This window comes from Nesoenas mayeri, assembly GCF_963082525.1.
Source record: "Nesoenas mayeri genome assembly, chromosome: 2".
In the NCBI taxonomy this organism is placed as follows: Eukaryota; Metazoa; Chordata; class Aves; order Columbiformes; family Columbidae; genus Nesoenas; species Nesoenas mayeri.
This window is the reverse complement of record NC_137543.1, coordinates 142,386,144-142,408,400: the sequence shown is the minus strand read 5'-3', so window position 1 is coordinate 142,408,400 and position 22,257 is coordinate 142,386,144. Positions and strand designations below refer to the sequence as shown.

At 39.6% G+C, this 22,257-nt stretch overlaps 1 protein-coding gene and 1 long non-coding RNA gene across 8 annotated transcripts in view; one reads left to right on the top strand and one right to left on the bottom strand.

Moving 5' to 3' along the window:
- Positions 1 to 4,892: 4,892 nt before the first annotated feature.
- Positions 4,893 to 22,257, top strand: part of TRDMT1 (tRNA aspartic acid methyltransferase 1) — a 29,320-nt gene continuing 11,955 nt past the window's right edge. For 3 of the 7 annotated variants that reach the window (XR_013921722.1, XM_080338505.1, XM_080338507.1), the window contains exons 1-6: positions 4,899 to 4,988; positions 13,457 to 13,566; positions 15,223 to 15,299; positions 16,745 to 16,816; positions 20,562 to 20,627; positions 22,165 to 22,234. Coding sequence is in view for 6 of the 7 variants with exons in the window: in XM_080338505.1 (XP_080194631.1) it covers positions 4,925 to 4,988; positions 13,457 to 13,566; positions 15,223 to 15,299; positions 16,745 to 16,816; positions 20,562 to 20,627; positions 22,165 to 22,234 (459 nt within the window). In the remaining variant the exon portion in view is untranslated. Of the gene's footprint in view, positions 4,989 to 10,199; positions 10,350 to 13,456; positions 13,567 to 15,222; positions 15,300 to 16,428; positions 16,494 to 16,744; positions 16,817 to 20,561; positions 20,628 to 22,164; positions 22,235 to 22,257 lie in introns of those variants that run through there. The other 4 variants (XM_080338506.1, XM_080338510.1, XM_080338508.1 and 1 more) reach the window with 4 other exon arrangements.
- LOC308037048 lies at positions 17,263 to 18,703 on the bottom strand. The gene is made up of 2 exons (XR_013921723.1): positions 18,462 to 18,703; positions 17,263 to 18,191 (listed from the first exon to the last, which is right to left on the bottom strand). It is a non-coding gene; the product is annotated as an uncharacterized lncRNA (long non-coding RNA).

Here is a 22,257-nt window from a genome sequence, read left to right as displayed (position 1 = left end):
CATCCAGCCAGGGTGACCACTGCAGGCCAAACATAACAAACAGGCCTGATTTATTTAGATTTGTATTTATTTAAAGCAGAAAAGTAAAGATTTAGAGAATTCCCTCAGTATTCCCTACAGAGTATATGGATAGCTTCAGAACCTGAAAATAAAATCCTGAAACTGAGAGATTAATACATTTGAAAAGAGAAATGTTAAAAAAGTTTGTGTCTGATCACTCTTCCAAATAATTTCATCTACATAAATTTCCCCTGTATAGAGTTCTTAGAAACGCATTGGGAGGGGCTAACAAACCTGGTTTGATGTAGGTTTCATTTCTAGTCTTGCCGATGCGTGGCATTTTAAATTAAAATTGTAGGCTTCATTAGCCATACTGGCAGGGCCCAGCAGGCTTCCCAGAAATGCCACGTCTGTGGCTCAGAGTTACCTTTACTGAGCATCACTTCAGCACAAACCACGTCTGATAAATTCCCTCCTGAAACATTACATCCAGTCCAGATCAGTTTTGGTAAGCTGCAAAAGGTTTTCAGTTTTATTAGAAACCTACTGGGCCAATGGTTATGGAAACAATAATTTATGCTAGACACTTTCAGTGATTTTTGGTTTTTTTTCTAATTCAGTGATTGCATTGCAAGGGTATGACATGCCTCACATTCTTTCCTAGCCACAGTGATTTCTGACCCAGAACATGAGCTTCCCTTCTAGACAGCTGAGATGTCTGTATACCCTTCCCTATCCTCATGTAGGTATTTTGTAGGTTATACTGGACATTCGGATGCAAGCAGCATTAATATTTGCCTGTATCGAAGTGTTGTCTGATCATATGAATGCATTTTTAAACATCTGGTCTATCAGAAAGAGATTTTTCTTGCTGTCTTCCCATTTTTTGAATACAGAGGAAATGCTCAAAACCAGGTCACAGCTACAGGCCTGCTAGCTTCCATTACCCAGCCTTATGTTGAGCGGTTACATTCAAAGCAAACTCGAAGCAATTTCCACTGCTGCAATCCTGTGGTGTCACCGAAGCCCCGTGACACGCGCTGCAGAGGGGCAGCTGCCTGCTGACAGCTGGGAGCAGGCGGGGGCCTCGCCGGCCGGGTAGTCTCTGCCCAGCTGCAGGTGGGAGGCCAGGGCAAGGAGTCACCTCTAACTGCAGGTGGCTTGAGATGCCTATAAAATGTTTTGTGCATGCTTGTTGCACGCATTTGTTGCTGGTGTGAAATACAGAAACACAACAGTGAAAATCTTTTCTTCTCGCTTTGAGAACAAGAGTACAGGGTCCGGTCGCAGTTTGTTATTTTACATTTCAGTTGCCATGTACAATGCAGAATCTTAAAGCAGTGGTTTTTGCATGTTTCTGTGATGTTTAGCAGCACTAATAATTGTAACATTTTTAACAGATCTAAAGCATTGTAAGAAGAGAAAATATTGCAGTGGTTTCATTTGCGTGTTCCTCTCACCACTTGTAGCTGTTTCACGAGATGTGTTTACTGGTTGCCAGGGCAGCAGCTTCAGATCTAGCGTGATTACCTGTATCACAGCCCTGATCAGAGATGTGGGCAAACTTTGGAAACTTCTGCATTGAGGAAATGCTGCTAGTTGCTTGGAGGCAGAAGTTTTCAAAAGCTGTCTCAATGAAAATGCTGATATCACATGCTTATGTCAACAGCTTTAAAAATATCATTAAGTGACCAGTTTGCTTAAAATGTATTTTACTATAAATACATTGGAGTCAAGAAAACAGCTGCCTCCACAAGGCACTAACATAGTTCTATAGATGTGCTCATTTAGAATAAACTAACATAATTTTATAAAGGCCTAAGTGTTATTTAAAGCTAGCTATATTGTTGAGCCATAACTGATATATGTAACAGCCCATACCTGTGTCCTAAAAATGCAGAGTCCAGGGCTGGACACTGGATGTCAACTCTGTTATTAATCTCCTCTGTTAATCAAAAAAACCGTTCATTGAGATGTACAGAAATCATATTCATCCTATATGCATGGGGTGGAGAAAGGAGCTGTCACAATATCCAAATTTCAGTAAGTGAGAGAGATCCAGTTGGGAAATTTTGCAGACATGTGGCTGCTTCGGGGTCACAAGACCAAGAGTGAGCAATGGTTTAGTCTGCCTCATGGCAGTGGAACCATGTGTTAGAGAGATTTTCCAAGTGAAGCATGAACAATCGCTTTCACAGGGCTCATCCTCGCTGGGCAATCATTCAGCTCTTCTGTAACAAGAGATGAGTGGCTATGGATCTCAGCACTTGTCGGCCATTGACTCAGTCTCTGAAATAAGCAGCATACCTTAAATACTATTATGTAAGGCCTGATCCCAAAAATACAGTTATTATTATGCTGAATTTACATCTATAAAGGGAAGAGTACAAAAGGTAACTGTTTCCAGGTTCCCTGTTTTCATTTTGGTCCTCTTTGCAGCTGTCAATTAATACTGGGAACCAGGTTAGAGCAGACACAGTTATACGGAATTATAAAACTGACTACTGGCAGTTTAAAAATGAGCACTAGGGAAAGTTTGCTTTGCAAGAAGCAGCCAATAAAATCCCAGTGTAGTTTATGAATTTCTTAATTGCCAGAGCAGAGGCGTGTTGATCAGATTCCGCTGTTTACTACACAGAGGATGCCTGATGGAGGAGGTAGGTGGAAGATTTCCCCTGAGCAGGGAATGTTCTACTGCCACCAATATAGCAGAGACAGCTCTGCAGCTTCATCCACCAGACTCCACCTTTCCCATGTGTGAATGGCAAGAATGTCTTGGAGTTAGGGAAAGGAGAAGGAAAAACAAGGGTCAGTTATGTCTCCCTGATGCAAGGAAATATTGCTCCTCTGTAGCTTTAATTGCTCCAAGTACTGGGCAGCTCCAAATAATGAACTGCTCCTGGCTGCCTAAAACTCTCACTCATCACAGTATCTAGCACTGCTGCGATGTACATTTGCTGAAATTGTAACACAACGAGCTCAAACTCATTGATCAGCTTTACTGATTTCAGTAGTCTAAAAGCTGCCTTTTCTTTACCTTCACTTTGCATCTGTATTTTGAAGAGGTCCTACTCAAGCGTATCTTCTTAGCTGATAAAAACCTTCCTCTTTGTAGCCACCTTCATCATCCTGACCACTCTTCTTTAGACTCTTCACAATCTTTGTCCCATGACTGTTTTCCAGCCGGCACATTCCTGGTTTTGTTATGCCAGGTGATTCAGACACCCTTCTCAGTTCTCAGTCAGCCATCCGTGCCACCAATCTGCCTCACTGCTGGTTGCAACGCGTGCTGCTCTCCCCTGGTGTCTCAGCTGCTGTGCTTCCTTTCAGAAGTTCTACAAGTTGACTGTGGACTTCTTGTTTTAGTCACCTGCTTGCTTTCCTGGCTGACAAATAAAGCAGTAGCCCCAGGCTCTGATATGAAGATCCACAGGTGAATGATAGAATTGTTTTGAAAAAGCTGTCAAGGACCAATATTCTTACTTTGAAATTTTGTTTCTAATTCCAATGTTTCCTGCAGCTGATGTGTCTCATATTCTGGAGAAGTGCACTGAAAGGCAGCAGATATCTCTCTTTTTAGCCCTCCAGTTTAATTTAAAAGTTCTTCCTCTGTTGAAAGACAAGAGGTAGGAGCTACTATAATGCTGTATGAGGCACCTTCTCAGGAAAAATAAACATTCCTCAAATCCGCCTTATTTTTGACAGGTTTCTAAGAGGCTCCACAAAAATATGATTAGCTCAATAAATGATTAGAAAAACAAGTTCAGGGTTTTTTTGTTTCTTGGTTAGGTTTTTATTTGTTCGTTTGGTTGGTTTTTTTTAAAGGTTCCACCTTCACTTCAGAATCCAAATGTGCAAACTGAGGCATAGTTGAGTGTCTACTCACGTGGGGGGGTAACCCACATAATAGTGTGCAGGGTTGTTTTATATATATGTAAATGCACATCTAATACTTGTTTCAAAAACAAACTACTTTTCGTAGGCAATAGTGTCTTTGAGTCGCTTCTTCCTTTCCAATTTAGCAAAAACAATTTCATAGTGTTAGGGCAAATTAGAACAGTTTCATCAGTTATTTCCTTCCTTCCTGTTCTACCAGCAGCGCAGGCTTTGAAATGACTTCTCAAAAACATCATCACCCGCTGAAATCACAAACACTGAGGCCCCTAACTTCGGAGCGCCATTCACACCAGCTGCCCGGCTGAGCAGCATGCACACCCTGCATGGGGACAGGCCCTTTTTGCTGCCACACGGCCCCCTTCTCTGTGACCTGGCTGGGCACAAGCCACTGAAATTCATGTCAGTCTCCTGCCTGCCCTTGGCTGCTGCCGCGGGGCTCATGGCCGGGCTGGGCCTCCAGTCCCCGCTGGACACGCTGAAGTGGCCCAGGGCCTGAGGAGGGCCAACGGGGTTGGAGACTTCATTGCTGCCCCTGTGCGGAGCCCTCGGTCGGGAGATGCTGACCCCAAAGCGATCCATGGTGGGGAGCAGGTCCTCCTCCTGATCCCTCACTCCCAGGAGGGTGCACAGAGCTGCTGGTCACCATCAGCCCCACGGCACCTCGGGGGCAGCAGGACCAGCTAAGCCAGCGAGTGGCTTCATCCTCCGAGCTTAAGCCCCCTTTGGGGTTTAAGGAGCAATCAACAGCAATGCCAAATTCAGCCGCAGCTCCGGGACTGCGCAGCGGCCGGGGGCTGGCAGGGCGGCCGGGGGCTGGCGGAGCGGCCGGGGGCTGGCAGGGCGGCCGGGGGCTGGCGGAGCGGCCGGGGGCTGGCGGAGCGGCCGGGGGCTGGCAGGGCGGCCGGGGGCTGGCGGAGCCGCTGGCACGGAGCAGGGAGGGCAGGTGGGAACGAAACAGCGGCGGAACGGGCGGGCGGAGCTCGGGGAGGCCGGCGGGAGGGCAGGGCCGGGCGCCGGCTGCCGGGGAATGGCGGCGCTGCGGGTGCTGGAGCTGTACAGCGGCATCGGGGGGATGCACCAGGCCCTGAAAGGTACCGGCGAGCGGCCGCGGCCAGCGCGACCCTCGGTGCTCGCTGCCGCCGCAGCCCCGCCGTGCGCCCCCACCGTCCGCCTGCTCGCCCGCCCCCTCCGCCGACCACGCCATCTCCTCGGTGGCACCGACCCCTGAGGGGAGGCTGTGGAGGGCGCCATCTTCTCGATGGGGAGCAGGCTAAGATGGTCCCACTTCTCCTCTTGCCTTGCCCCGCCGTGTTGCACAAGCACCGTGTGTCAGGAAGCTGTGAGGCGGGGCGCGGCCTCGTCCCAGGGTTGGGACACAACCTCCCCTTGGCAGGGGCCGGCCAGCGGCCTCACGGCGGGGCTGGTGCTGTGTCACAGGCCTGCTGTCAGGGCTGCCTGGGGGCGGCTTGTGAGGGGGCTTGGTTTTGGCTAGTGATGTGTTTGTGTTAGGGGCCTATGGCTTTAACCTGAGCAGTGCTGGAAAGCATCTGTGGCTGCTGGGTGGCACCAGGTACCCAGGAGCGCATTGGGGTGGACATTAGGGATCCATGTTGCTTCTTCAGCCCGGGCAGCTGCTCCTGGGACCACTGTGATTCTGTGTTCGTTAGTAGAGGTTCGGTCTTCTACTGGTGCACCCTGCTGGGAATGGGATCAGAATCGTGGAGACACAGAGGATGATAATCAAATTAGCCAGGGTATCTCCTAGGCATGCACATAGACTGGGTTTTTATGGTGCACACTTAGGTGAATAGCTGTTTCATGATCCAGTATGAGTCTGACCATGTGAGATTGGTATAACATGTTATAAATTTGAAAACTGAATGTGGAACTTGAACTGGTGTAGAGAGTTCATGCTAAACCCTGTGCTCAGGTGAGTTTTTGATCTGGTGCAAGGAACCCTAGAGCTCAATTTGCTGAATTGCTAAAGCATGGCCTGGGTGACCTTTCTGTAGACTCTGTGACTTGGCTTCCTCAAGTGAAAAATTGAGCCAGGGCTATTGATTTCCTTTGTAAAACACCCTGGGCCTTGTTGCTTTGAAGTCCTGGTTTAAACACACATTTGTATAATTTATGAGTATTGCTATAATAATTTTAATTGTAACTACAATCCTTCAAATACTTCAGCCTTCAAAAGCATTAGGAACCCTTGTGCTACACTTGACAACAGAGAGCATCGTCAAAAATGCACCAGGTGAAAACTCACCTTATCTTGTTAATTTTCCAGGGAGCTATGTAATATTAAAAGGTTATGCTTATAGAATAGAATCTGTTTAGCATCATTTATGTCCTTAAAACATACTCACAATTGGCAGTGTGGCATTTTTTCTACTATGTTTGCTTGAATGTGTATATATATTTTGTATTTTTATAATATATAAAAATACACAATATACCAAAATAGGTACCTACATTTATAAGTAATCCTAACCACCTGTTGTGAAGATGCATTTTCCTTATTTCTAGAGCCATTCTTAGAGTATTAAGAGCAAAATAAATCTTTGTATGGAACTGCAGATTTTGGAGATTTTGTGGAATGCTATAAGGGTGTTATACATTGCGTATATTATATATAGCTGTAATGGTAGCTGTAATGGTAGCTGTAATGGTAATGCTTTGCTTTTCCAGTAGTCTTGTTTCTGAAGTAATGAAGAACGATATGTTTTGTAGACATATTTCTGTAGAAAGTGGACTGGTTCCTGAAACTTAACCTACACCATGGTCCTTCTATCAGCAATTTGTCATGTGTTGGTGTGTGTATGTACGTAACAGACCTTTGCTGAATATCATCTAGCTACATTCTTAACATAGTAATAGATGTCTTGTGGATGTCCAGTAATGTGCTGCAATAGTTAATTAGCTGTAATGCCAGATATGATATCCTGTGGATGGCCATCTAAGAAAGCATCATTTACAACACAACAAATATTTAAAAGGATGGGAATATTGAGAATGCGGCCTTAGAAGATTATCAGAAACTGTAATCTTGTATCTGAAAGTCATACTGATGGAGTGATGCCCCAGTGGATGGATACTGTGCATATGAAGACTTGAGATCATCTATCACTTTTATATATTGTGTAGTTTGGAGAGTGAAGGAATTAACTGGAGTGCTTGTATTATTTCGTGAAAGGGTAAAATTGTTTCCAAGCTTTCTATTTCTGAATTTGCTGAATGCAACTGCATCAGTGTCAGTCCATCTTGTAATTTCTGTTCTTCTGTGCTTACATTTGACTGATGAAATTACAATTAGTGTGAATAGTGAGACTGAGATGCTTTTGTAGTGGTACCAGCCAGAGCAGATGGACTGTGATAAGAGGAGACTTAAGTTATTATTTGTGTAAGTGACCGTAGACAGTACTAAATGGTTAAATGTCAATTGAAATTTGCAAAACAGATAGATAGGGTGACATTTACATTAAAGTTGGTATAACTTTTTTTTAGATCTTGGTGCTTATTTTTCTGGGAAGCATATGAGAACTCAGCCCATAGGCGTTGTGTTGTCTTGGAAGAAGTCTGAACTATACACTTCTAGATGAATACCTTGTTTTGAGGATTGTTAAAACTAATAATCAGGCAATTTGAATGAATAAATTTCTATGCAATTTGCACTGAAGTACTGGATGACAGATTGTTACATAAAACTGGTTTTGATGAATTGCACTGCGTTCAGGAATACTTACATAGGCATTTTGATCCTTTCTGCTATTTTCTCTTTTTAAATCTCTTAGACATCTGGATTTAGTTTTCTTATACAGTTTATAAAGGAACAAAGTAAAATTAAGGGATTTAAGTGTTTGCTTTTATGTGGAAATCAAACGGAAAAACGTGATAATAATATGGTTTAATAATAGGGTTTCTTATATGTTTTAGATCTATATGTGTACATGAAACCACGCTATTTCAAAATGTCTCTGACACAGTTTCTTGAGATCATTTAGCAAATGGCACGTTGTTTGGCATCTTCCATTTAAATCAAGCATAGAAATATTAGAAGTTTTATATTTTTTTTCTGCATGAAAACTTGAAAAGAAAGCCCTCTGTTCTGCCAGTGCTTTCATAAACCTTATGCATGAGAGCTGTCAATAGTGTAAAATACTTCTTTTTTTTTTTATGGTTTCTACTGAATGTAGACAGCCAAGGAAAATAATAGGAATATGTGGAAAAGAGAGAGCATGGAATCCTTCAGTGGCAGCACCCCAGGAAAGCAACTTGTTCTGCAGAAGAGATTCTGCAGCTGTGGCAAGTTCTGCCTCAGTGGTGGTTCCTGACTGTGTCACGTAGCCAGTTTTGTGGCCCGTTTTGTTTAGCAGAGCTGGTCCAACTTTCTATTTCTCTGTGAAATTGCCAGTGTTTTCATTTGGCAAATAGGTATTTTCCAGGAAATCTGACACTGCCTTTTATACTTTGAAGTGCTTTTTGGCTGTGATCTTTCATAAACTGAGTTTTAGGATAGCATATACTTGAGCTTGCAGGATGAGGATGTTCATTGTTTTGGCAGCTGTCATTAAATTAGAATACAGTTGGCACCAGATAGTATGCAATTTGTTTTGAGATCGTCCTTGCCTACAGTAAAAAATAATTGAATTTTAATAAATTCACAGAAGTTTATACTCTCTTGTGAGTGTTTCTCCTAACAGTTCGTAGAAGATATTAGTGCATAGTTACATAGTTGACTCAGGTTCTTTTTCACAGTGAAAATAATTCTGTTCCTGAATTTAAATTTCAGTCCAAAACTGAAAAAGAAAATCTTGGGGACTGTCTAGCTCTGTGTTGATACTTAAGCTGTAGATAATTTAGCATATCAGAATTCCTAGTTTTAGGTTTTGCATGCTTTAAAATAGTATTTTAAGTTTAACAGCAAAGGCAAGCAAAAAGATATAATTTAGAAAGCTGAGCTTGATTAAGGTCAGAAGTCAGGGAGTCTTCATATTTACACTCTTGAAAGACTGAGACAGCTAAGAAATGGGAGTGCACTTCTTCCTGCCCTGTGCTACACGCTTTGTAAGATTCATAAAGGTTGATGTTTAGATCATAAATGTGTAAACCTACAATATTTTACATATGTATGTGTGTGTGTGAATGTTTTCTTTATATATGAAGTGCAGATTTTCTGCAGTGAAAAATACGGTGTTTTATTTTTAGAAAATCCATAGCTACAAATTCATTTCCTTAGCAACTTTCCATCAAACAAAAAGCCTGCCCTTTCTCATTCCCAATCAAAACAAACTTAAACTGGCTTATTAGTTTAGGCAGTTTTCCCATGAAAAATGGGTTCCAGGTCTTTGCCACAAGCAATTGTAATCTGACAGGTCACTGAAAAAAGTCTCTATACATAACACATGAAAGGACATCTTTAAAAAACAAAATCTTAATTTTGCAGTGATAAAGTTGATGATCTCATTCCCCTTCAATTGTTATATTTCAGTTTTTCTGAGTAAGAATTTGAGTCTCTTGTACTCTCTCATCTCTATTTATTCATTTTTATTATCTCTGTGAATTGCACAGCATGATAAACCGGTGTGTGTAATTACACTGAGCATATAGCTGTCTCAGGAGGAGAGGCAAAGGAGACAAAACCAGCAAGCAGCTTTAGGATTCAGTGCAATGCAAAACAAAAATATAGCCACTTTGAGCAAGTTTTTACACTGAAATTCATTTTGATGTGATGCTTCTCTAAAATATAGCCCTTTGTAGAACAGGATAGTGTCAGTTGTGCTACAATGTAAATTTACATAGTTTATGTGGCTGAGCGTGAACAAATCCTGCCGGAGTAGTGAAAAAGTTGCTAAATATCCTGCAGGAAGCAAGTATCAAGTTTACTGATAGTCATGTTGACTGTGGCTATGGGGAGTTCAGCCTAATCATCTCAGCCAAGAGCTGACAGAAATGAATCTTTGCTCTCTGTTTTAAAAGGAAACAGGACTGACAAAACATGTAACTAATCTTCCTTTTTCCATCTGTTTCCATATACCTGTTAGACTAGACAATTGTTCTGGCTCAGATTTTTCCAACACGCTGAGATCCGCCAGGCTCTGCCCTTGGTGTAACACCATGTATTTCATGTGCTTTGCTGACATTGATGATTCTATTACAAAAGTACAGTAGTGAATATAAACAGATCTATGTTAATTTTAGGGTCTGCTAGAAACACATGACAAAGGTATTGATTCTGAAGTGGAAAAGGACATATGTTGTAATGTCAGAAATTTTGTTTTCAGGGTTTGAGCATGACACCCTTTGTGGTTTTTTTTTTCCCAAATCAGAAGCTAATGCATGTATTTTGTCTTCCTTTGTTTCAAATGCTTTACCTTCCAGTCATTACAGCAGCATCCCTTTCACAGTGACTACAACCGGTGCAACGGCTTATAAGCCATAAGCCAAGCAGACCCCAGGTTTGTTTGCTGCCTCTTTAGGCAATTTAAACAATAAGGAGTTTCTGCAATGTGGATCCTGGTGTTTTTAAGACTCAGGTGCAAAATCAGTACTTTTCTAGTAGGATGATATGAACGTGAGTTCACCTGCTCAAGAGAGAGTGTTACAATCTAGTCTGCCTAAAAATAAGCCATAACACCTCCCTCAGTAACTTCCCCACCATGTCTGTGGCTTCCTTTTGAGTGACAACATTTCTTTCAGAAATGCAAAGTCTTGGTTCAAAAACTGTGGTGTTGAGGAATATTGCAAATCAAGTAGTCCAGCAGCTACTTAATTTCACTTAGAAAATGTGTATTATTTTTGCTTTAGTCTCTGTAAAATTAAATTGTTTTCTGCATAGTTTTAATTCTCTTAAATGGCTATATTTTGAAAATTGGATGTACTTGTTTGGAAAAAAAATTCTCCAGAGCTGTGTCTGGTTTTGTGTTGAAGGCCTATTACATGATTTGGGGAGTTGATTTAACATCTCGCTAAGTCAACTGTTCAGGGGCATTTTCATATTCCTGAGTTGCTTTTGTGCCTTTTGTCAGTGGCAGTAGTTAAACACAGTCTTGCTTCTCCTTTTTTGTGTTTTTGTTTTATTTTTTTTTATTCTGCTTTCAGTCGTTTTTATGATACATTCCTACAGTCATTTTCAAGCAATAAAGATAAATGCTATAGCAAAACAGAGTATTACAGTTTGACATCAAAGCTATTTAAATTTGAGGAGTTCTTTAAAAATGTTTCATTTTTGCATTGTTTGAAATTTACACAAGCTTTTCTTTGTTAGATTGGATGTGTGAGATCTGCTTCTCTGCTCGAGCTCCTTCATGCATTTCCAGGGTATTTCCACACAAATACGCTTAATCAGCTTTTAGAGGGAGTCTGTTCTGTAACAGGAACTCCCAAGTGAGCCACAGCTTGGGAGTGAAAGGAGGAGAAGCTCTGAAAAAAATAACAGGCCTTTGAACTGGGAAGAGAGGTGGAATAATTCAGGAGAAGATCCTGTCCCTTTTCCATGTGGGTTAACATCTCTGGTGTAGACTGAACATTGTATTGCAAGGGGATTCAGTAAATGACTGTGCTTTCTTTCAATATTTCCAGGCATTTGGGTATGTGAAGTCCCTCAATGTGAATCCCCAGTACTTCCTTTTTCTTGTGTGTGTGCCAGGAGAGATTGGATTGATGTTAGTAAAAAGGATGAGTGTCTGAACCATCACTTGCCTGCTTTTCTGATGGTCATTTTTAAACACTATGTTAATTTAGATAATAATTTGTAATAATTTGAGGTTCTTTTTTGTTTGTTTGTTTATTTTCTTCTGGAGTGCCTGGAACACACAGTAAGGAGCAGCTTGTCAGGACAAGTTGCTTTAAGAACTGAAAGAACAAATGAGAAAATCAGTCTTTTAAACAGTACTTGAAGTTTTTTTGCACGACTTAGGTAATACAGCTTTGTTGTAGGAAAATGAAAGTCTTGGTTCTTGAATATGCTTGTAAATTGAGTCAGTCATCCTGCTATGGCAACATTATTTTCACGCTAGATGTCAGTGTTAACGTACCTGTTCTGTGATCTCAGGTGTAGTCACGCTGTTGTCCTCATGGGTACACCTGTATTTAATGCTTATGGTCAAAATGTCAAGACAGAAACTGCAAATAATGATTTGTATGTTAACCCTTAACAGGCATCCGTCTGCAAATCTTTTTCTTGTGAAACTCTTTTTTTGCCCTCTGTTGCACCAAATAAACCCAGGAGAACCAGGCTAGTCTTTGTTAAAATGTCTGCTACAATATTTCCAATATCTGGATTTCTCCTTTGTCTTAGTTTTAAACATTGTGGCCTTAAAAACCTGAAAGACAGTAGATGAGTGATAACTACATCACTCAAAATTAAATCCAATGGGGACATCATAATTGTTTTTTCATCTTCTCAAACTGTAAATAATTAGCTGAGTAGCAGTAATTCATAAGATGTCTCATAAAGTCATGTGTTAATGTGTTTGCAGGACACGTTGTGAGACTACTCAAAGACATGCGGCTATTTGCCTTGTTTGTTTTGGCTTACAAAAATGGTTTTTTTAGTGGTCTGTGTTTCATCTGAGGCTCTCTGGTGATGACCATAATGTAGATTTCCTGGTGATCAAAACTGGTCCTGTATATCAGGAAGTATGGTCACTGTTTTCTGCCTGCGGCTATAGCCGTGACCACAGCCTGTCTTCCTGCATAAAAAGCCTCAGTGAAGGTATTGTGGTTAGTAATAATAAATAGTGTGACATGATGAGCAGTGGGTTAAACACCCTTCTTTTAATGTCTTTAGCTTCCGTCGAACCTATTATTGTGTTACCCTGTAAATCAACTGTTGCTTATTTACATTCTTTTTAGTGTGTTTTTTCTCAGGATTTTAGCTGTCCAGAGATTTGTTAAACTGTGCTCTCTTCCTTTCCATAACACCTCTGAGTGTCCAGAGATACTTCCCTTGATACCGAGAGAAACTGCCAAATGTTGTCCTTCAAAGTGTTTGATGTTTTGGAGACCTTGAACCCAAAAGAGGCAGAAATTGGTTTATTGGAATATAAACACAAATGTTTTTCAGGCAACTTCTTGAAGTTTTATTGCAGGAGTAGATGTACCTCAAACATAATTATTGGTGTCATATTTTAACAAGAAGTAGTATACTTCTAGAATAACACGTGTAAATCCTGCAAGTTATCAGTGGCTGGAGAGTCTCAGGCCCTGGCAGGGGGGCTTGGCTGGTTGACTCAGACTGCGTTCCTATAGCAAAGGAATTCGGTGACCGCAGAGACAGTCTGCAGGTGGGAATGCTGTAGAGATGAGCCCTGTTTGGAGTTTATGTGTGACGGTATCTACAAATTAAGAAGTGCACAGTTACCTTCCATTTTTGGATATGTAAGGAAGTACAAGTAGAAACATGGTACATTTTTCATATGAAGTTTGAACGGCAACACAGCGGAGTTTGATAATGTAATTTCCCTTTTATTTTTGAGCATAGCTATAGCACAACTTAACCAAAACATTTTTCCAAGAGTAGCAAAGAGAAGCTATAGTTTTAAAATTATTTTTTTAATTTTAGAAAGCTGCCCATCTGCAGAAGTTGTTGCTGCTGTTGATGTGAACACTCTTGCCAATGAAGTTTATAAGCACAACTTTCCCAGCACACCGTTATGGGCAAAGACAATTGAGGTGAGTAATGACTGTCTTTTTTTGCTCTAGTCTGGCACTTGTAGGTGTAAGTTGTGTTCACTATCCTCGTTACTAATAAGAGAAATGAAAATATTTATGTTATGATAAATACAGCAGTTTTACAATAACTTCAATTTCTTGTGGTTGCTTGTTGCAGTTAGAGGGATACTCACGCTGCAGTCTTTTCCTGGGAGTCTTGACTGTTGCATCAAGAAGGGTTACCTGAATGTCAAGAGGAATGCTTACCAGCAAGAAAGGAATGACAAAAATCATATTTCTAGATTAAAAAAAAATATTTTCATGTATTTTGAAAGAATTTAATTAAGTTCCTTAGAGGCATGCCTTTGTTTTGTAGTTATAGTTGAGCTTAGTAAAGCACAAGAAAATATACTAGAACAGTCTTGTGGTTTTTTGTGGGCTAAATAGATCAAATGTTTTAGGAATTCTGTCACTTTTCCAAATTATTTGAAGAACCAGGTAAAATTGGCTTCTGTTTTCATAATTGGGGAGCAAACTAGGCATGTGTTTTTTCCTGGATTTAGTTAGAAATTACTGTATACTTTTTAATCTTCTTTTACAGTTTTATATGACAGTAAAATATACTGAATTTGTTTTAAGACACCAGTTTAGTAATACTTAAATAGGTGACTAAAGGTCAGCTGCTTATTCAGCACTCAATCATAACAGGGCAAATGATAGTTTTAAGTTTTATATGGGAAAATATAAATATGCAGATTACAGTCAGTAAGACCTTCTTTAAATTTATTGGAAAAATGGCAGCTTTTGTCTAGTTTCTGTGGGCTGTTATGTTACATTTACTATATAGATATCTCTCAAAATATGTGAGGTGGCGATTTTTTTTGTCTAGCCTGTAGTTACTTGATCATTATCCTTGTCCTCTGCTCTTGGCCCCTTAATGTGTTGTCCTTCTCATGCTGCTTAAAGTTAGTATAGAGGAACTTCTACCTGTGTAATTACTTTATGCCATAGACCTAATTCTTTCTTCTCTGAACAGAAATATTTTTGCAGAGTAGAACTTTCAGCCATATAATGTCTTTGAGGGAATTTTTACTTGGCAAAAACTAAAATGAACTAAGCTTAACAGGGTGCATTGGCAGTGGGCTCCTGAGAGTTAAAACTCATAGTTTGGATCTGTAAAACTTACCATGTTACCACTTGAGCTACTTTTTTTTCTGTTCAGATATTTTGTCTTTGGAGAAGTTCTAATTTTTTTGCACCTGTTTTGGATATGTTAATATTTTTTTTGATGTACAAAGACTTAATATCTGAATAATGGTACTGTATTTTGAGAAAATAACCAGTTGGCATTTTAAAGTGATCTACTGAAAGAACAACTACACCTCTTTTGAAAGAATGATTTGACTAAAACCTCAAGATTATATGTAGGTGCTGACATCATTAGCGCTTTTGATTTGTATTCAAAGCAACCAAGTGTATACTTGCATTGTATGATTTGCTAACGTAAAAAAGAATAAAATTATAGGTCAAATGGGAGATTAGGTAGTTTTTTGCTAGATGAAGCATATCATGAAAGTAAGAGGAGTAGTTTGGTCTGAAAGATGACTTGAGAGTTTCATACAGTTACACAGTTTACAACACTCAAAATTCTTCTATTTTTTTTTTTTCCTTATTCAGGGCATAACACTGAAAGAATTTGACAGATTATCTTTTGATATGATTTTGATGAGCCCTCCCTGTCAGCCATTTACAAGGTAGATATAGCACACTTCAGAGAAAAGTGCCATTGTTACAAAATGTGCTGTTAAAGGAGAAATGTTCTCGGGAGTGACACGATGTGTGGTTTACCTGTGCATCTTTCTTGTTCTAAGCAGCAGCATAGCAGCCCTACTCACCATGAGATTTACTGAAGTGGAAGCAGGTTGAATATTAATTCTTGGTCATGTTTCTTGTATATTTTAATTCAGTTGAAATTAAGTATGCTTCTTACAATGGTTATTTTACATGCTATATTGTTCCTCTAACAATGAAATTCAAAGATTTTGCTGTTTGGCAGTGCTTCCTTTCCCTTTAGATATCAATCTAATCTTTCCCTGAGGCAACTCCAAGAAGGAGGATTGAAATTTCTCACTTCTGCCTGAGACTAAGAGTGTAATCTGTTTTTATTTGTACTTTGCAAATTGCAGGTGCACACCAGTAGTTTATTCTGAGGAATATTTTTATTTTAGCCGAGACTAGGAGGATAATGACTTTGAAATTATTTTGTGGATGGTATAGAGAAATATCTTGCTAATCAAGAACTGAGCTTACTGAGATGTTATTTGTCAGATTAGTTTCAAATTCATATTGTTTGACAGCAGTGACCAGTAGAGGTAAGATTCTAGTAACCGTACTCATGCAAAGTAGTACCTTACTGAAAAATCCTGTTGATGGTGATGAAACTACTTGTGTAAGAAAGTGTATCTCAATGAATGCTCTAAGGTGAAAAAGAAATCCCTCCAACATGTTGCTGATCTATGAAAATGTATTTGTGCAAATCTGTGATGTATACAGGAAACATTCCTGCAATTTTTTTCTTTTATAATACTCTGAAAAAAAATCTTTTAATGACGAATTAATTTAGAGACATGCTAAAGCTCTTGTACTAAGGCTTTATTTTTTTTAAGAGCTAATGCAATTACAAGTTAAAGTAACACAGGCCTGGGATGCTAATGCAGGAACTGTCCAGTTTAATGTTATAAAATTGGTTACAAAGTTATTCATATGGGGCTCAACTCTGCAAAATAGTGAGCACTGAGGCTTTAATTCATAGAAATAATGTGATATATTTGATGTAAATGTATTCCCAGGAACTTCAGTGGGGTTTTTTTTTTGTTCTTTCAGCGCCAAGCATGTTCCAGGGGTTTGCTGGACAAGACCAGAATGCTAAACACTTTGCAGACTGGGGAGTGGGTTTCATTACTGAATGCTTTGATTTTAACCTCCCTGTGAGCTGATGAATTCCAGGGCAGCCTTTCATTCCTTAGAGCATTTCTTAGGACACTGCCTCTGTGAGCAGGTCCTCGTGTCTGTACAAAATGCTTTTGCAGAATCCCTTTTGAAACTTAAACCAAAACATGTCAGCTTTCTGTAGAAAAAATTGTAAATAAAAAGCAGTTTGCTCTGAGTGATATACAAGTGTTTCTTTATTCTTTCTTAGAATTGGCCTGCAAGGTGATGTATCCGATCCACGGACAAAGAGCTTTCTCTATATCCTTGATATTCTCCCAAGGTATAAATGAACTTCTACCTTAGTTCTTAAGCCTTTGATGTAACTAAGTAGGTGTTTTATATTGCAGTGAGACAAGCCATCTATAATGTTTTACAGGGATACTACTAGTATGGTGTTGTATTACTTGTTTGTTTTCATGTGTTCATATGTAACTTAAATACTTGTATTTTACTGATGCCGTTATAATCTCATAGTTACTGTGTATGCTTTCATTGTTTGGTTTTCTTTTTATTGTGTGTCTGTTTAAAGCATGGCTGTATCATAAATGAAACAAATGCAGTTATTTAGTCTCTGTTCAACATCAAACTTGCATTGACTTTATTTAGAAGCAGATGTTGGCAGTATAATAGTTTGCTAATAGGCACCATGGAAATGTTAAAATTGTTTGAAATACCAGGTTGAAAAAGCTTTGATTCTGATGCAACATTTAGTCACGTTTTAATAGGTAATATTTTAATGAGTTTATTTAAATATGTTATTGATGGCACAATACAATACAACCTCTGTCCCCTTCCATTTTTTTCTTAAAGTATCTTTTCTGTCTTTTTGGTCCTGCCTCTAGATATCTTGGGACAGCTCATATAGTTTTGGTTTGTAGTATGGTCTCTTGTTTCAAGTAGTAATACTAAAATTTTGAATATCACTGTACTGTCTGAACAGTGCCCTTGTCTTTGTGTTCATCTGTCATTTTTGCCTGGGTCAGACCTCAGTTCCTAATAAAATAGCTATAGTTGTTTGTGTTATTTATATATTAACTTTTGAAACAGTAAATCCAAACAGAGATGGCTTAAATTGTTCTTATTGAGAGTGTTAAAAATCAGCTCCAAGTAATGCTGGTAGTTGTTTTTGGGAAGAGGTGCACAGCACTGTAAGAACCACTCCTGGGGAAGTGAAGCAAGCAGTTCTCAGGGAGATTATCCAGCAGAAATCTCGGCTTCCGGACTGAGATGTCCATTGGGCACCACTTGGCAAGAGCTTGAGAATTTACATCAGTTGCAGCCCAGCAGACACTTGCCTGGCAGTCCTGCTTCTGCTGGGGGCTGAGACAGCTGCGTTCTCTGTGTTCCTCCGCTGGTTAATCTTGCTCTCAGAATTGGAGGAGGACAAAGGTCTGGCTGGCTTTTGTTTTTTTTTTTTTCTTTTTCTTTTTTTTTAATGAATGCTGCCTGTGCAAGAAGGAAACGGGTACCAACAACAGGTTTTCTTTCAAGCTGCTATTACCACTGGGAGAAGAGGGTCTTCATCTTTCTTCCATTAACAACTTTTTTTGCAGCCAGCAATATTAAGTGGGACCACATATTTGCCTTTGTCATCAGCAGATAGAGAACACGGATACAGAAGGGTTGAGTGGCTTGGCTGGGACCACCTAAGAAGTCTGTGACAGAGAACATGAAACAGAACATGATGCAGATTCTGTAGCCTAGAAAGTTATACAATGAATAGGTAAAAAGGAAGGTTGTTATTATTGCTCCCCTACCTCTAGCAGAGGTACAAAAATAGGGAGATAATATGGGTTTCCGAAGTTGCAAATGATCTTTTTTTTGGAACAAGGAATGTAACTCAGTCCTCTCGACTGACCTTTCAAAATGATAAATTAAAACCAGCAGATAATATATAAGTTAATAAATAGTCAGAATGATAGTACCTTCCTGAAGGGAATCCTGACCTCAGTATTCCTTTCCGTTAAGCTGGGACACAGAGAAGAAGCTGGCTGCCTTTGGGACACTGTTGTGCATGAATATGGAAATGGTGCTTCCTGGTTGCTGTGGGCTTAACTGGCTAAAGGGCAGAAGTTTTTCCTTCTCGAAACCAAAGCTTTAGACACTGCAGGACATACATTTTTCGTCATGACGATGCAAAGGAACTGGGCTTGGCCGTGGCACTTTATCTCCACACCCCACGAGACCCTGCTGACGTCCCTTATCTCCCTTGGGCAGGTTGTTTCTCCAGGCAGTCCTCACTGTAAGCAGTCTGTAATATGTTGAAGGTGATGGCTCTTGCAGAATTTCTGAGTTCCAACACATTTATGTTTTACTAAGATAGTGTTTCTGTATTTTCTGGATATGGCATGTTTGCCAGACGTTGAGCATGGAGTATTTCAGCCCAAAAAAGGGAAATTCTTAATATAGGAATTATCACTTTGCATTCTAAATTGGTACAGCATGCATACTGTTTATGGAAACTATAAAATAATTTCTCATCCCTTGGCTGTTCCTGCCTTACGTTCAGCCTTTTGTAATGAAATGTTGGTGAAATAAGGCTCAAAGATAGCCTGGAAAGACAAATTCAGTATCTGGAAAGACCTGAGAAATCCTTGCAGCACCCAGGGGGCAAACAACATCTGACCTAAATGGTTCAGACACTGTCTGTTTATCGTGTCCAAGTCATAACTCAGGGAAATCTAATGCTAAGATGTCAAAGTTCTACTTTCACAGACACATTCATAATGTTAATACCTGCCAAATACTTAACACATACTCTTTGTATAGTGATTACTTGTCTTGTGATCTGTTGATCCTGTATGAGCTCTTGCATTTCAGGCTGTGCTCTGGATTCATTACTTTAAAAATAAGTTTCATAGTAGGTGATGATGATGATGTTGAGTGTGGGTAAACATACCAACAGATATATTCTCCATTCCTCTGCAGGGAACTTGGCTGTTGCCTTTTTCAGTGCAGTGTTATTTTTTTCAGTATTATTTTTAGTATTTTAAAATTTGACATAGTATCTTGTACATTTTCCAATTTATTGTGAAATGTTTTAGTTCTTTAGTTCTTCGTGTGTGTGTCTTTAATGGATGGTAGTTAAGAATGTGCTAAAACAGATTGTGTTGTGATTTGTACCAGTGGAAGTCCGAGGTTACTTACTGACTTAAATAAGTATGGGGCTGCTGTCTGGTGGCATTAGTATTCTGTTTCTATATGCTGTTCTGAGATCTCAGTGTGTGGCAAGCATACTATATCTACATTAGCTTTACTAGAGAATTAATCAGTGCCAAGAAACATTCCCAGAGACTTGAATCTGAATCATCTATGCCTCTAAATTGTTAGCATGGTCTCTGGCACAGTTTGGGCTTGTTCGTTTCTCCAGAGATTTAACAGGCTGTTTTTGGAATAAGCCTATTCCAGACCTCTGCACTGATCTTGCTAAACCTCAGGCGCCTCCTTCCACTCCTCTGCAATCAAAATGAAAGAAAAAAGTATAGAAAACTGAGAATATCTGCAGTTTGAGCTCTAAACATGTCATGTTTCTTAAAGCAGTTAGATGAATGTAGGTTCTGGTATGTTATCACTAAAGTTGATGTGAGATTTTGACATTGATTTTGGGTTTAAGCACTTTAAAACGAAAGTTTTCTGTTCCATGGCTAAATAGTGATATTTTTTTCCCTGGACAGTTATCTTCCCCATTACCAATTCAATCTGTTTAATAATAATATTATGCTTTAAGAAATGAACAGTGGTATGCAATTCTGAAAATGTTTCCCACTGTTCATTTCTTAAAGCATAATATTATTACGTGGTTTGTGTTGTTTTTTGTAATTGCCAGCAGTCTGCTTTTTTAATTCAGTTGCCAATGATTTGATCGAGGCAACCATGAAAGTTCAGGTACATTTTTATAAGAATGGTAAACTTTAACAGCTAGCATGGTGTGGCAAATATTTTGAGCTAAACAAATCTGTCGATGAATATAATGTAGTTTACATCTTGTTACTCTGATTGTTGATCTTTTTTTTTTCCCCTTGTAGGCTCCAGAAGCTTCCAAAATACCTACTTTTAGAAAATGTTAAAGGATTTGAATGCTCTTCTGCGAGGTAAAGTCTAATTTATGCAGGTTTTAGTTTTTAATAAAGGACATTGTCTCCAGAAGGGGAAGGCAGGATTTTTATTTCTTAGAATTTAAGTTAACAAAATAGAGTGAGATGGGACAGCTAGCAGCTGTGGGGTGAATATACTATTTTAATTTGAAAGTATTAGGTTGTGAAAGGAGCTTGCTAAATAACTATTTCTTTCTCTGAGCAGATAAAATATGTTGTAACAAGTTGTCTCCATTGATTTGATTTGATTATGTTGTGTCCTTTTAGAAAGGCTCAGTGTTCATTTTTGAAGAACAATAACAGTAGGTGTAGCACTCAGATATTTTGGGGTTTTATCTGTTGCAGGAGCTCATGGTATCTCCTGATGAGATCACAGTACAGTATAGGGCCTTTCTTCAGTACTTTTGTTGATAGTAGATTCACACTGGTTCAGGGTTGCCATCAAATGGTCCAGAGATATAGTATGAAAACTGTATATAATCTTTCTCTGTAATGTGGAAGAGGAAAGTTGTTACCTAATGACAGCAGGAACATTCTGCTCTCTTGTGGGCCAAGTAGGAGACAGGGGTTTATATTCTTCCTTCTCATTTCTTGCTGAAGTAAAGTAGGATCTTTCCGTCGCGTTCCTTAAAGCACCAGGAGAGCAGCCACCCTGCGTGTCACGCTCCCTGATGAACACAGCTGGCAGCTGGGACATGTGTTCGGCTCTCTGAGTGGTTCAGAGTGCAGCCATCCTCTGTGGGTGCTGGAACGCTTTGTTGGAGGTGCCGGCTGCTGCTATAGGGCCTGTGATTCCCTAGGCTGTGCCTTGCTGGCCAGCACTGGAACAAGTTGCAGTTCAGAAAACACCCCGGAGGGAATGGTTGTTGTCTTTTATGACACTTGGGATGCAGTGTCACATACAGTGGCGGGTAGAGGTTACAGCTCCTGCTTTTTCTATAGTTCCAGACTAGGGCAGTCTGCATGGAATAGAATAGAAAAGACAAGTCTTTTTAAGAAGAATTCAATTTCAGTGATTTTTCCATCATACATAAAGTACAGTCCTACCTCACTGTTATTATCAAAGCTACCAATTTTCATCATCCTTTGAGTTAACCGTTCTCTTAGGCTTAGTTGATGCTATGTCTGTGAACAGAGGGAAGTAGTGAGCTATTTGTAGTGGTTTTATTCTCCTGTTTTATAATTCACCAGAAAGGGAATGTCTTGTCTTCTGATTATTTTCCTTGTTGACACACTAGAAGTACTCTCCTAGAGATGGGATATTTTTTGAACAGGTGTTTGCACCGAAGTAGGTGTGAGATACCTGTGAAGATGTAGCAGTAATTTTTTGATACAGTAACACTGGACTTTGTATGTTGTCTCCTCAAGTTCAGAAGTGGATGACTTCATATCTGGAATTATTGTCCTGTTCTTTCACTGAATGTGCTTGGTACTTAAGGTGTTGCATTTAATGTATTTTTATTTATTTAGGATAAAAAAGGACCTAAAGGTTGTATGAAGGGAGTAATTGCTTTTTGATTATTTCCACTGCCAGAAATGAACTTTTGCGGACACTAGAAACGTGTGGATTTAAATATCAAGAATTTCTCTTGTCTCCAACCTGTGTGAGTACTAAAATTGTTCTAAT